The sequence below is a fragment of the Melitaea cinxia genome, chromosome 15 (assembly GCF_905220565.1).
Source record: "Melitaea cinxia chromosome 15, ilMelCinx1.1, whole genome shotgun sequence".
NCBI lineage: Eukaryota > Metazoa > Arthropoda > Insecta > Lepidoptera > Nymphalidae > Melitaea > Melitaea cinxia.
Window position 1 is genome coordinate 8195487 of NC_059408.1, and position 16242 is coordinate 8211728.

At 34.5% G+C, this 16242-nt stretch overlaps 1 protein-coding gene across 1 annotated transcript; it reads right to left on the reverse strand.

Annotated features, from left to right (window-relative positions):
- LOC123660448 (inhibitor of growth protein 3) lies at positions 1–10557 on the reverse strand. Its single transcript, XM_045595527.1, has 10 exons — positions 10492–10557; positions 10166–10363; positions 9365–9506; positions 7976–8078; positions 7115–7204; positions 2801–2882; positions 1795–1882; positions 1509–1604; positions 805–943; positions 1–262 (listed from the first exon to the last, which is right to left on the reverse strand). The coding sequence occupies exons 1-10, from the start codon at positions 10517–10519 to the stop codon at positions 143–145; spliced, it is 1086 nt and encodes a 361-aa protein (XP_045451483.1). The 5' UTR covers positions 10520–10557; the 3' UTR covers positions 1–142.
- Positions 10558–16242: the final 5685 nt, after the last annotated feature.

Here is a 16242-nt window from a genome sequence, read left to right on the forward strand (position 1 = left end):
TAAGTGATTACCGTAGCTTATAGATTCCTGCAACACCAAAAGCGTCGCAAGCGCGTTGCCGACCTTACCCCCAATCCCCAAGGAGCAACTAATCGTCTGAGGGACGTGTTAATATAGTTGTATGTAGTTGAACAGTGTGTTGTCAGTTCTTGCGGTGAGTGCGGTTACGCCGCATGTTGGTCTGGCACTGCGGGCAGTACCACTTGCCTTTAGGAGGCGCAGTGATACCCACACACGGGTAGTGGAACCACTCGTATGGACACTGGAATTGAATGCAAATAGTTATAAATTAATCAGTCGTATCACTTTAAAATTAAAACAATATGCTTAAATATTTAGACTTATGCCGGAGTAAGGCTAATCCAAATCATTACAAAATAAAGGCAAATTGAATGTAGATGTAGGTGTTCATATTTTAGTCAATTAGACTATATATCGAGAGTCTATTTGTAATTTACGAGTACTATTTGTATTTTTACATAATTTTTTTGTATATTCACACATACACAGCCACCGTGAGACTAACATAGTCTTTGGAGTGTGTCTATATCGGTACACAGTTAAAAACGGTAGCGACATCTATTGAGTGTCGCATGAACTACAATCAAGGACACTATTTCGATTCAAGTGGAATACAATTTGCTGAGCGTTCAAGACTAGTTTAACATTAACATGTTCAGGATTATCAAGTGTACCTGTTTGTTATCTTTCAAAAACTTTGTTTTTATTAATTATATAAAATTAAATTAATATAAAAACATAACACTCATTAATGTTCTTTTATAAGTTAAACAGTACACTCACATCCTGATTATCGCAGGCGACCATGTCCCCGTAGGAAACCTGGTTGCAGATACAGTAGCGGGGCTCGTTGGGGTCGTATGTCCACTCTTCCTCCATGGGCTCCTCGATGGCGACGGTGCTCACCACCGTGTTCATTGCACTGAAACGTTTACTCATTTTAAATCATTAGTAACAAAAAAATCTTCATTAATTTCTTTTATCATACAAAACACTAGCCCGGATAATGGACTAGCCCGTTGGCACAGTTCGTAGTGGCCCTGATTTCTGCTCTGGGGCTGCTTGTGGGTTCGATTCTCACCCCGAGTCTGGAGGTTAATAATACAAGGTTAATATAAGTTGTGTGTGTGTGAAAGACTGGCGACTGTACTAGGAGACCTGTATTAACAGATTGCCCATCTCTCCACGTCCAGACCGGATGGAAATTAAGTACATAAAATTGAATTGACTGATTCCATATCCAGTGACCAGTGAGGTATTTAAATTGTGATAAGATATGCAAATATTAATTAAATAGAAATGAAATAGAAAATAAAATAAATCGTCCTGTTTTCAAAATTTAATTGAGATAGTTATCTCAAGCGCACTGATCAATCTCTTTTGTGTGTTCTCCATTCTACGTGATATTGGCGGAATCAACCGTGCTCTACTGGCACAACTGAAAGCCATTAAAATTTAAATGATTAAACCAATCAATCAATACTTACCCAACAGTGGGTGATGAAGATCGGCTAGCCGCTGCTGAGACTGATTGTTGGGAATGCAGCGTTGATACATTACTTGATGAGCTGTATGTGTTTTTTCTGTAATAATTTACAAATATATTTTGCCCTAGAGAGTATTAAAAACACTTTTTAATTACTACTTTTTTAGTAGCTTCTAGTTCAAGGTTTAAGTTTCTCCTGAGAAGAGTCAGTAAGAAATTTATTTCTCTTAAAAATATGTAGTCACAAAATGGCTTTTTAAGTAGTTGATGAAAGAAATATTACGAACTTTTGTTTCGTATGCCGCTTATTGCTCGATGTAGTAGATGTGGAGTGTGCCCCAGCACTCTGACCGTGTGCCGTTGAGATTGTTTGACCTTGGGAGTATATATATTTGTTAAGCATGTAAGGAAATTTTACAATTTATAGTATAATTTTTTCTAGTTAAATTTCTTTAGGCGCATTAGGATAAAATTCTCACGGATAAAACGGCAACGTTTTTGTTGATGGCGCTGGAACGGAAATCTAAATCTTTAGATTTGTATAAATATAAACAAGACTTAAAAATTAGTTTGCCAAAGAAGTTTCACTTCTGACATGTGTACTTTGTACGCACGCACTTTTTTTAGGAAATGGTAATTCCGAAAATAAACAAATATTATATAATATAATAAAGCTGACGCTGACGACTTTTAGTCACACTTTGTTATAAGTTCTGAGAATCAAGTCGTAGTTTTAAGTAACAATCTACCCGATAAGGTATTTACGACAAGTTATTTATTATTTCATATATTAAAAGTCCTGTCATCGTTGTAGAGTATTTTTTTTTTCTGTTAAGAGTTACGGAGCATAGCAGCTAAAGTTATGTATCATTTGCGGTAAGGAAATGAAGCCAAACCACTAAATTACACACAGACACACACACACGCACACGCGCACACACGCACACACAGTGTGTGTGTGTAGTGTACTCAGTGTAGTGTTGTATTCCTGTTGGTGAGTGAGGTGACCAGAGCTTCAGGAGAGAATTGGGGATAGGGTCGGCGACGCGTTTGAGATACGGTAATCGCTTACCAAGGCGAATGAGGCTTACCGAGGCGTATACGAGGTACGATGGGGAGACCCACAAGGACAGACATGCAAACCGGAAAGAAATATTCATACAAATATAAATATCCACCCCGAGCGGAAATCGAACCCGCAAACCGTCGGTGTTTTAGGCGTCCACTTCAGAGAGGTAGAGTGTAAGAGAGCAGTAAGTGAAGTGAGAAAGAAAGACATGAGTGCGGCAGTACCGTGGTCGTGGTGGTGCGCCAGCTCGCCCGCCACCGCCTCGTACGACGCCTTCAGCGACGCCGTGCGCCGCCCCTGCTGCATCTGAAAATAGCATTTTCAATACTAGTGGTAGCCCAGTGGTCAAAACTCAACGACAATTAATTTAAATTATAAGTTTGAACATTATGAAGATTCTGTTGTAAAAGGTTTTACTTCTATAATAATTAACAAAAGAGTATATGTGTATATGCGTGTAAGTATCTAACTTAAAATATAAAAATATTTACATCTTCAATATTCATTATATTTAACTGAGGTAGGGCACAGCAGGAATATCCTGCTCAAAATATGGAACAGCCCGACTACAAGACAACAGCAAAATAATACTGTTTTCAAGCAGTATTGTGTTCCTGTTGGTGAGTAAGGTGACCAGAGCTCCTGGGGGGATTGGGGATTGGGTCGGCAACGCGCTTGCGATGCTTGTGGTCTTGCAGGTGTCTATAAGCTACGGTAATCGCTTACCATCAGGTAAGCCGTACGCTTGTTTGCCGACCTAGTGACATAAAAAAAAATGTAGGAATATACGTCTATTATGATGTACATGTTTACACGCACACACAGTCATTATGCATATAAAAGCTTGATTTAGCTGACCAAGAAACACATTTTACTGATACAATTTGTATGGAATTTATATCTAAACTAGCTGACTCTGCAAAAATAGATGTTTTGCCATTATGCTATTAACCCCCTTAATCACCTCTCCCCCCCTATAACTTAAGGATATGAAAAATATATTTTGGACGATTCTCAGACCTACCCGATATGCACACAAAATTTCATAAAAACTTGTCCACCCGTTTCAGAGGAGTATCTTAACTAACATTGTGACACGAGAATTTTATATATAACATTAGTAGTCATGTCTAGTCGGCCAAACCATTAAAAAATTAGAGATGATCTGTCACATTATTACTCTAAAAGTCCGTATTTATATTGATGTAAAATTATTTTTATCTACACTAATGTTGTAAAATTCTACTTATGTTTCCAATACTTGACTTATAATTACTACTGTTATAGCGCAGACAACAAAACACTCAATTTAAGCAATTTCACATGATGGTATAATATCCACATCGATATCGTAAAATCTCATTATAACATCGCGCGCATGCGCGCAGCTGCGCTCTCATTGGTTAGATTTTAATGGCGGCAAAATCACTGTGACAATACACGTACGCGTGAATTTAATTTAATAAATTAAAAGTTAAAAATGGATAGCGACGATGATATTTGTACGCCTCCGGATATTCTAGTATTGGCAACAAAATTAACTCACAATCTTTTGCCAGAAAAATCTAGAAAATTATATGAAAAAGAATATAATAACTTATTCCGACTCCGTCTACGAGCTCTACTGCTTGCCCCGCGACCGCTACAGCTGCTGGATCAATAATTAACATTAACTTTCAAAATTGTACCATCCAAAATTTGAACAATTATTATAAATAGAAGACACACAGTATTATTTTGCTGTTGTCTAGAAAAGCTAGTTTTTCACCAGTTAAACCTTTTCCTCAACAAAAACTTGCTTCTCAGTCCTCTCCAATCTGGCTTCCGCAAAGGTCATAGTACGGTTTCAGCTCTAGTCAAAGTTACTGATGATATTCGATTAGCTATGGACAATAAACAACTCACAATTTTGACTCTACTTGATTTCAGTAATGCATTCAATTGTGTTGATTATGACATCCTACTGAGTGTGTTGCGTTCCTTCAACATATCTCCATCGGTGACAGATTGGTTTCTGAGTTATCTCAGGGGGCGTCGTCAACGCATATGTCTTGATGAGGCTTTCTCCTCATGGTGCGATGTCCAATCTGGGGTACCTCAAGGCGGCGTTTTATCTCCTTTGCTTTTTTCAATTTTTATTAATTCAATTACTCACTATATTTCTTCTCACTACCACATGTATGCAGACGATATTCAGATTTATCGCCATTCCACGCCTGAGGATGTTGTGAGTGCAATCAACTTAATTAATATGGACCTTAAAAAAATTTCTGATTGGAGCAAGCGATATGGGCTTAGTATCAACCCTGGCAAGTCGGAAGTCATTGTTATAGGCAGTCCTGGCATGATCGCAAAAATAAATAATTTACCACCTATTACCTATAATGATACTAGCTTGCCTTACTGCTCCACTGTCAGAGATCTCGGCATTCACTTAGACAAGACGCTGTCATGGTCGGATCATTTAAAGGTAATTACTAAGAAAACTTTTGCGACACTGAGTTCGTTACGTCGCCTTAAATCCGTTCTGCCAATCCCTACAAAAATTATGTTAGCAAACTCTCTTCTCTTATCCATTCTAGATTATGCAGATGCGAGCTACACTAATTTGACCGAGGACCAACTTAATAGGCTTCAGCGACTTCAAAATCTTGCCATTCGGTTCATATTTTGTCTACGCAAATTTGACCATGTTTCGGAGTTTCGTTCCAAGCTCAAGTGGCTTCCTATACGCCTTCGCCGGAACCTACATATTCTTTCTCTGTTGTACTGTGTGCTATTTAATCCAAATTCTCCTTCTTATTTAAAAGATAAATTTATATATCTCGGCGAAGCTTCAGAATTAAGAACATCTCGAAGACTTATGCTGAAGCTACCCGTACATAAGTCCAAGTACTTTAGTCAGTCTTTTACTGTTCAGGCTATTAAATTATGGAATAGTCTGCCCTTAGCCATAAGGGAGGCCAAATCACTGTTGACTTTTAAAAAAAACGTTAAGGATTATTATCTTAAAATGGAGACGATTTAGTGTATATATGGTGCAATCTCTTTTCTTTTTTTTTTTTTTTTCTCTTCTCATTTTGTTTATAATATATGTATATTTGTGTATATCATTTCATTTAATTGTTATCTTCAATTTACGTTCATTGCTTACATACTTTATTAGTTTATAATAGAATATATATATTATATTATATTTTTATTCTTCTTTTTATTTATTTATGTATTTTTTATGATAGTGCTAATGATAATAATAAATTCTTTATTTTATTATAAGTATTTGATTGTAGACATTTGTATGTAAGTTTATTAATACATCTACACCACCTACCCAATTTAGATAATAAGTTTCCTTTCTATGTATGGGTTGTCTGGAAGAAATGGCTAATTAGCCATAAGTCCGCCCATTGTACTTCACTGTCTGTAACTATCTTTATGCTTTGTTTGTAATTTATTTGTGGTGTACAATAAAGTATAAAATAAATAAATAAAATAAATAAATAAAATAAATAAATAAACTATTGTCAGCTTTTACTCTTGTTGTTTGATTAATTGCATTAGTGAAGATAAAGTAGTGTATGCAACTGCATATAACACGGGTATTAAAACACTCGTTACTATTATGAAACTCGCTGCGCTCGTTTCATAAACTCACACTCGTGTTTTAATACCCTTCATTATATGACACTTGCATAAACTACTATTACGATTGGACTCATTTTCATTATCATTAGATATCTGCTTTAAGACTATATAGCATATTATAGTTATCTGACTATATAGCATGATATAGCTAGTATTTTTTAAAATCTTCACGACGATAAATAAATAATAAATAATAAATAATAAATAAATAAATAGATAGATAGATAGATAGATACTCTTTATTGTACACTACAACAATCATACAATAACATATTACAAATAAAAAACAGTGTACAAAAGGCGGTCTTATCGCTAGAATAGCGATCTCTTCCAGACAACCTTTGGGCATATAGAACACAGCGTAGTGAAAGCGGTAGGGAAGTGTACATAGAGAAGTGATAATTAGTGTCACCTAGAACAATATCAAATATCGAGTACAAATACACATACATATACAGCACAATACATACATACAATATATATAAGTATATATAAACAAATAAATATATACATACATAAATATAAATAATGAATATAATATAACATACACACACGGTCTTGTGTTACAGGTAACAGCCGACTGTTATAACTATTCTTTTTTTCATAAACATACATAGAAATAATAAATATATAAATAGAAATATTATTTTACACTCAGACTCAGGTGGGAATCAAACCCGCAACCCGCTGATCAGAAAGTTGGACCACTACAAACTGCGCCAATGGGCTAGTCGAATAGCCTTTTTTGTTATTATCATTTTACTAATATTGAGAAAATATGTAGTTGAATTATAATTAATATTTATACAAAAAGTGTTGTTGTTGTTCTTATTGTCAGGTCAAGCTTTGTATTAAAGTAAACATAAAAAAAGATATAGAATGTTAAATTTTACCTGCTGAGTTGCTGCAATAGCTTGACTTGCAGCGGCCGCTATAGTACTGCCAGCATGACCCAACGAGTATGAATCTCTTCCTAAAGCAGCCTATAATATAAAAAATAAATACATTTTAAAAATCATAGCGTATTTATACACTTTCTAGAAACGAGAAAAATAATATATATATTAACTAGCTGACCTGGCGAACTTTGTACTGCCTTCTTTATTTTTTTCTTAAATATAATAATTAATATATCAAAATAAAATATAGCCTATCTTTCAAGTTGGATCGAACTGCACATGGTGTGCGAATTTTATTATAATCGGTTAAGTGGTTTAGGAGTCCATTGAGGACAAACATTGTGACACGAGATTTATATATATTAAGATAAATCAAGTTTTATAATGTATATGAAACCCAAATTTTTTATTATCTCATTGAAGTAATGGCTATATTTACAATTAAATTAGCAAGTAACAATTATGTTAAATTTTGTCTATTAAAAATTATATAAATATGATTAGTTTTGAGAATAACAAAATAAATGAATTTAAGTTATTACATATAATAACAAAATAAAGCCAAAAGGATTTTCAATAACAAGGGTACATTAGTAAAATATATTATTAGAACAAAATAACATGAATTTATATTGAAACTAGCTGAACCCGCAAACGTTGTTTTGCCATGTATGTTATTAACCCCTCTAATTTCCCCCCCTCCCTATAACTTAGGGGTATGAAAAATAGATGCTGGCCGATTTTCAGACCTACCCGATATGCACACAAAATTTCATAAAAAACGGTCCAGCCGTTCCGGAAGAGTATTTTAAACTAACATTGTGACACAAGAATTTTATATACAAGATTACGCACTGGAAGAGCAGATTCAGATCTGGAAATGCCGCCATTGCTTTGATGAGCGCGCGCATCACGGGTTGCCCAGCTGTCACGGCGTTTCTCTGCTCTAATACGATATCTAACAAATATTCATTCATTAGTTATCATAGTTGAAGTACTAAATTTTTATTTATTTTATAATTTATCTACACCACAAGTACATTACGACACGGCTTAATGATAGTTTTACATATTATAGTATTCAAGTATTGTAGTTATAGAAGTACAATGAGTGGACTTATGACTAACTAGCCATTTCTTCCAGGGAACTCAAAACTATAAAATCCTACTTTCTTTGAATTGCTAAACATGTCTAATTGTATTCGTTTTTTATAGTACAAAGGTGACATACAAGTATACTGCCCATGTGATGGTAAGCAGATATCATAGTCTATGGATGCCTGCAATATCAGAAGCATTACAAGCACATTGCCAATTCTTGCTTTGACTGTCCCTTGGAATTCTGACTACCTTACTCACTACAGGATCACAATGCTATTTAATTGTTCTACTAACATGCTGTAAGGCACTTCCCCAGTCAGGTTGCTCGATCTAATAATTTTATTGATAGTAAAAAATTCTGATTTTTATTTCATCCATTAAATAAACACGTAAAACACCTTTATATTATAGTGACACTTCTTTTCGAAAGGATTGTCGATTTAATTCTCACCTCAAGATTATTTGAGCAAAATTTTATATTGTATTTCCTTTGAAATTATAATATTATGGGCCGGTTTTACAAGTTTTAACTGAGGTAGGGCACAGCAGGAATTTCCTGCTCAAAATATGGAGCAGCCCGACTGGGGTAGTACCTCGACCTTACAGAAGATCACAGCAAAATAATACTGTTTTCAAGCAGTATTGTGTTCCTGTTGGTGAGTAAGGTGACCAGAGCTCCTGGGGGGATTGGGGATTGGGTCGGCAACGCGCTTGCGATGCTTCTGGTGTTGCAGGCGTCTATAAGCTACGGTAATCGCTTACCATCAGGTGAGCCGTACGCTTGTTTGCCGACCTAGTGACATAAAAAAAAAAGAAAAAAAAAAGTTGTGGATAAAGTTTATCCTGCACATAAGTTATGAATAGACTTTAAACAGCTGGAGGTAGAAAAGGTCATTAAGATCTGTTACTATCAATTAATTAACTACAACTATTAGATTTACATTAGTGAATGGATATTAAATTTCTCTTATAATTAGTAGAGTTCGATTGTAAAATAAAGAATATTATATCATAAATTTTTATCAGTTGGATACACTCCTCCATTAAATAGAGTTATTCACAACCTTTGTTACAAGCTTTAAATATTAGTATTTAAACCTAATATATAATATATTATTTATATGGTAATAATATTGCTTTTACCTGTTGTCCTTATAATGGTTATTGTTTGATGTACTAGTGTGGTTGGTATTTGAGTCAAGGTCTAGAGAACGCTTCTCTAATAGTTCTGTTATACCTTTGTTGTCAGCTTCCAACTCACATTTAAACTTATGTAGTTCTGTATCTGTAATTAATAAAAATTGTGAGTTCTTAATGTATTTTAAAATTTAGTAGAAATGTTATAAACGAGTTTTTTACTTTTTTAAGAAATTAAACTAGTTTTAGCTTTTAAAAAATTATTAGTGCTTATGACACTTCTCTTAATTATAATTAATAGAATTTTTTCAGAAGCACTTTTTTTAAATATTTTGTTTTATCAAGCAAAAGGTTATCTAAATATGAAAAAACTTAATTAGTCACTTGAAATAAAAAAGCTTCATGTCAAACGCAAGTTACAATCAAATTACTGTCATATATGATAACGCTGTATTTTATGCAAAATGTTACTAATTTTGTACTAAAACACAGTTTATATATTATTTTTCAAAAATAATAATTTATTTTTGAAGTTTTATTTTGTAAAATGACGATTCAAAAGTGCTATTTGAATAAAGCTGTTTTTGATTTTGATATAAATACAAATATTCTTTTTAGGTAGGTACTGTTTTCACCTATTGAGTTGTGGGTTCAATTCCTGTCTGGAGTTTGGGTGTAAAATATATTTATTAACGTATGTATTAATATAAATAAAATATTATGTTGCCTATGTTAGGAATAGCTGACTGTGTATGTACGTTGAACAAATTTATTTATTTATTATGTAACATTATATATTTCACATACCTAGTCTCCGAAGATATCTATCAACCAAGTCATACATTTGATTCGCTAATGTAACTTTTTCATCTGCTTCCTCAAGAGTCTTATTATAGCCCCTCTTTATATCAGTAAACTCTGTATTGGCTTGGTCGGTGTTTATCTCACCACGTCTACATCCACCGAATAATGTACGAACTCGTTTTTCTAATGTGTCCATATTATCTAAATAAAATAATTAAAATAAGGCGAAATTTGAATTGTATATTTGAATCACGTTTGAGAATTATCTGTGGCTCGAAGTAATGATAAAATGTCGTGACTGCCAATAAAAATATTGCCGATTTACTTACTTTGAACCGATAAATCCATTTCTCGCATTTCTGTAAACCTATCTCTCAATTCTTGAGGAAGATGTTCAATCACTGAAATTAGAAAATTAATTTTCAATGAATTATTAATATATCTATGTACATTTAGAAATTTAAATGGTGGTGTAGTATGCTATTTATTATTAACTTTATAAATTTCAAAAAGTCGCGCTTCTTTGTAAAAACAAGCTTTTTGCAATTTTGCCAACCGTAATGGCGTACATGCGTATAATAATCGTCACAAAGCAAGCAAAGAAGGACTTACTTTCTAAATAATCTTCGAGGTAAAGCATTTTGGTAAGTAAATTTAGTTCCTTTACTATAAAACACTTGATAAAATGTGAAGAAATATGTGAAATGAAGTTTAATGACAAGATTTCAGTATTATACGGAACAAAGTTACAAACGCGTACAACAGATGTGATATGATTACGTGAGTGACGTGAAATAATGGTCACTGGTGTAAGTCTTTAGTGATGTGCTATACGATACGATAATCGAATTTTATAAACACACCATGTTAGCAATAAATAGTCAAATATATAGTTATTTGGTGATTGTATTTATAAAATTTAATTATTTTAAACGGTATATTTACAACTGAATAAATATCTAAAGTATAAAACAATGACAAGTTTTGCAATTAATGTATAATTGTTAAGAACTAATTTACTTCAGTTTTAATAGTTTTTAACGAAAAAATATTTTATTTCTTAAGAAAGGCATTTAAGAAGTCATCATTATTTTTGTGGTGAAACATAAGAACTCATATACCTAAGGTTATATTTTAATTTGAGACGGTATAAACTTGTTAACTGTTAAACTTTTTTATTTATGCATAGAAATTTAAAAGCATTTTTAACTTTCTAATACGATAACTGTCGATAATATTGCATGACATGCCTTTTAAATTTTATTACATGTCTACCAACATATGCGTCAAAACTTATATTATCTGGCTGTTGTTAAGTTGCGTTCATTTTATAATTTTGCACTGTATTTACAGGTATAAAAATGATACGCAGGCCATTGACGGAAATAACTCTGAAACTAGACGATATTCAAGAATATGAAGCGTATAGACGAGATCAAACAATCAATACGTCCGTAACTAATGAAATGCAGGAAGACACCCCTAAATCTCTAGCAGGCGCCACCAAAACAACGGAAGAAATACATAATAGAATAGGATACGCTCCAAAGAAAAAGCCTAGCGGGCCTAGTACAGTATAAAATAAAGTAATTTTGAATTAATTAAAAGCATTTATTAAATTTTATTACTATTAGACACTGACTTTTATTTAAAAAATAAATAAATATTCTTTTAAATCATGAATGTGCTACACCGACATAGAGCGCATTTTTAAGAAGGTAGTTAACTAAGTTATGGCTATCAGAAGGTAAGGTAAATAGATTAGAAAGATGTATTCAATTGAAAGGTATCTTATTAAGATCCTTTCCTATAGAAATTCGTGTAAAAGCTAGAAAAATAATTGGATAAAATAAAAATAAAAATATTTATATTTAATGAGCTTTAAACATCTACTTTTAAAATTTTTACCACTTACTCTATGGAAAAAATCTCATAAAACATGGATAAATGCAGACCAAATTCTCATACCGAGTTATAAGAATCTATCAGACCTCACAGACATCATAACGCTGTATGAGAATTTGGTCTGCATTTGTCCATGTTTTATGAGATTTTTTTCCTTATGGTATTTGTTTCTACATAATACCCGTGAGCACAATACTGTGCTATAAATGAAATTAGAAATTATATTATATATTCTTAGAGATTAAAAGAGAATCATCCCGTAAATGTCCCAATATTGAGAAAAGGCCTCTTCTCCATGTAGGGAAAACAGTATTAGCTTTAAGTAAATGAATAATAATTTCGATATGATTTAATAGTATTTCTTTGCCACGCACAGATGTTATGGGTAGTTTATCGAATTAATCGTACTTTTGAATATATACATATATTATCAATCAATCAATCACAGCAGCCTTTCGCAGTCCACTACTGGACATAGGCCTCCACAAGCTCACACCAAAAATAGCGTGAACTCATGTGTTTTGCCACTCATGTGTTATCGGTTCATCCTCCGCCTCATAATTAAAAAAACTTTTTACGAGCGCAAGGGCGTGCAGTTGTGGGAAATTCTGTTATTGCCTCGACTTCTTCAAACGCCAGTAATGATTTTGCCATATTTCTTGACTCCGAATCTTTGTTCCTATCGGCTATAGTAAACAAGGCATCATACACTTTTCCCAATTCAAAACGTAGAACTTTTACTGCTTCAATCCTGCTCTCCCATCGAGTATTTGAGAGTGGTTTTAGACTTAACGTTGGCAATATATTGTTTTAAATTTCCATGGTTGTTAACATTATTTGGATTCGTTTTTTCGGGATTTACACCATGTACCTTTTTATATTTGAGGCTCCGATATTTCGTTGATGGGTTTAAACTGTCGAGTATCTGAAGTCCAGTGGTTCGTTTGTGTCAGGACAGCGGAAGACGAAAAAGTGCCGTTTCGCGTATGGATACAGTGAGTGTCGTGTGTCGAGAACAGGTTCGAGTGAGTGGTGAGTTTGCAGACAGTGGTACCGTTATCGAGCGTAATAGAAGACTAAGACGGAGGGTAGACCGATATGTCTGCCCATAACATCTACCCGCAATAATCAAACAGTTCTTCCGTGACCATGGCGCATGCAACTGCGCCGAAATATCGGAGTCTATCGGTGTAAATCCCGAAAAAACGAATCCAAATCAACGTTGGCACTTCTTTAGCAAGTATAGCAGCGCAGACAAAAAAAAAACATAAATTTCTTGCACAATTGAAAATAAATTTACAATTTCTAATGAACTTTTAGCTGCGTCATTCACTACCAAATTTAGGCTGTGTGTCGCACAAGGTACATAGAATGCGCGCGGGTTTAAATCTAAATTCGTTTTTGTAGACCTATATTTTTCCCTTTCACGTTTGCACCATTATCGTAACCTTGACCACGCATATCTTGTTTGTCGATTTCATTTGAAATTAAAAAATTTAACAAAAATTGAGTTAAGCCAAAGCCAGTAGTTTCTGTAATAGGAAAAAGCCCAGAAAGTGTTCTTTTACTTCAGCCTTGTTGTTGCTTGCATTTAGAAGAACGTACTGTTCGTTTGTTACTGAACGTTTGTTCTTCGTGAGGAATATCTGCTATTACTCCACATAAATTATATATCATTTTATAGATAACTAGTTGTGCTCGCGACTTTGTCCGCGTGGAATTTTACACAAGTTATTGCTCATATAAAATAAATCAATTTCTAAAATAGAAGTAGCCTAAGTTACTCCTTATTACATCAGCTATCTACCAGTGAAAGTCCCGTCATATTTAGTCCAGCCGTTTCAGAGATTAGCCGGAACAAACAGACAGACAGACGGATTGACAGACAAAAATTGTAAAAAATGTGTTTTTAGTATATGTACCGTGTATACATCCATGTACTGTGTGGCTACGGTGTACTGTGTGGCTACGGTACTAAAGAATATAGCCACCCCCTCTCTTCCCGTGGGTGTTGTAAGAGGCGACTAAGGGATAACACAGTTCCACTACCACCTTGGAACTTAAAAAGCCGACCGATGGCGGGATAACCATCCAACTGCTGGCTTTGAAATACACAGGCCGAAGACGGGCAGCAGCGTCGTCGGTGCGACAAAGCCAGTACTGCGGTCACCAACCCGCCTGCCCAGCGTGGTGACTATGGGCAAAACACATGACCTCACGTTATTTTTGGCGTAAACTTGTGGAGGCCTATGTCCAGCAGTGGACTGTATAGGCTGTAATGATGATACATCCATATGCATTTAGAATAAAGCGGTTATTTTAATATTACAAAGAGACACTCCAATTTTATTTATTTGTATAAATTGCTTGATCTACCGGTCTCCACAACTAAAATATTAATTAAAATAATTTTTGTAATTTTGTAAAGTGATAATTATTATACTTATTTAGTGCGAATTATTCGCACTGATATTGCTAATTATTTATTACTAGCTGACCTGGCGAACTTCGCACCGCCTAAATTTTTTATTGTGTATAATAATTGTGTATATCGAAATAAATTATAGCGTATCTTTTAAGTTGGACAAAGTTACACATCTGTACCAAATTTCATTAAAATCGGTTCTGTAATTTCGGAGTTCATCCCGCACAAACATCGTGACACTGGAATTATAGAGAAGATAGATATGACACATATCAATCAACGTCGCGGTACCTACATTAGGCAATCTAACAAAAAATAAAATAAAAAAGTGGTTCGTTGTTCTAAGGTTAGGTACATACAAGTAAGACCTAAATAAATACCTAAGTATACTAGTAGGTACCTACATATTAAAGCACTTTAACTTACCGTTGCGGTGTTTGATCCTCACTGCGCTAGGATAAACAAATCAAAATCCTAGATAGGTATACCTATTCGATATCACTATCACTCGTTGTTTGTTTTTTTTTTCATGAATTTCGTTAGCCTTATTTTGATGACCTCTGACCCCGATGTATGTCGCAATAATTGTGTAATCAAATAACCAAATCTTACCTTTTATATAATTTTTATCAAAAGAAAAGCAGTGTTCACTCAAAAATAATACTTAATTAATTGCATCAAGGCTTATTTTGCAAAATTACGGTGTAGCGATAAAACAAAGATTGCGGCACGCGTACACAAAGCCTTTGAAAATGACCACCGCAACAACCATGGCAATTAGAATTTGAACTTTATAGCATTCTAATACAGCCGAGTTAGGAAATAGCAATGATTGTTGGCGTGTTTTCAACAAAGATGATACTTAATTCGTTGCATCAAGGCTTATTTCGCAAAAGTACGGTGAAGCAGTAAAACAAAGATTGCGGCACGCGTACACAAAGCCTTTAAAAATGACCACCGCAACATCCATGGCAATTAGAATTTGAACTTTATAGCATTCTAATACAGCCGAGTTAGGAAATAGCAATGATTGTCGGCGTGTTTTCAACAAAGATGATACTTAATTCGTTGCATCAAGGCTTATTTCGCAAAACTACGGTGAAGCAGTAAAACAAAAATTGCGGCACGCGTACACAAAGCCTTTGAAAATGACCACCGCAACGTCTCTGGCAATTTGAATTTGAACTTTATAGTATTCTAATACAGCCGAGTTAGCAATGATTGTCGGCGTGTTTTCAAACGAATCAAAACAGGTGCCGGCACCTGCCTTCGGTAGCGATGCGACACTACGCCAATATAATCTTTAACTATCTGTTTTAAGGCTGATTTCACGTTGAAACAAAAGTTATTGTGTAGAGTAGGTAAAGACGCAGCTTGTGGGAGCGCGCTTTGCATTGCTACCGCGTGCCCGGCATCGGCCGTAACACGGGCGCAGGGTCTTTGAGAGCGCCGGTGCCGCGAGCGACGCATCTTTGGAGGTGTCGCATTAGAGGGCGCTCGGCGCCCCCTTAGACTCGGCGCCTTTGTGCGCCGCACACCCTGCACTATAGGTAAAGTTATATAAAACGAAAGCGTACCCTTTGCGATTTCATACCTGGGTTGAGTGAAACGCCTCAGTTGTGAATTGAATAATTTTGTTTTTGTTGTAGTTCTAAGTTTTTCATTTTGAGGCTATTTTCATCTTAATAAGGTAGGATTGACTTTATTAAAGTGTTGATTAGGAAAATCATTTGAAATAATAACCATTTAA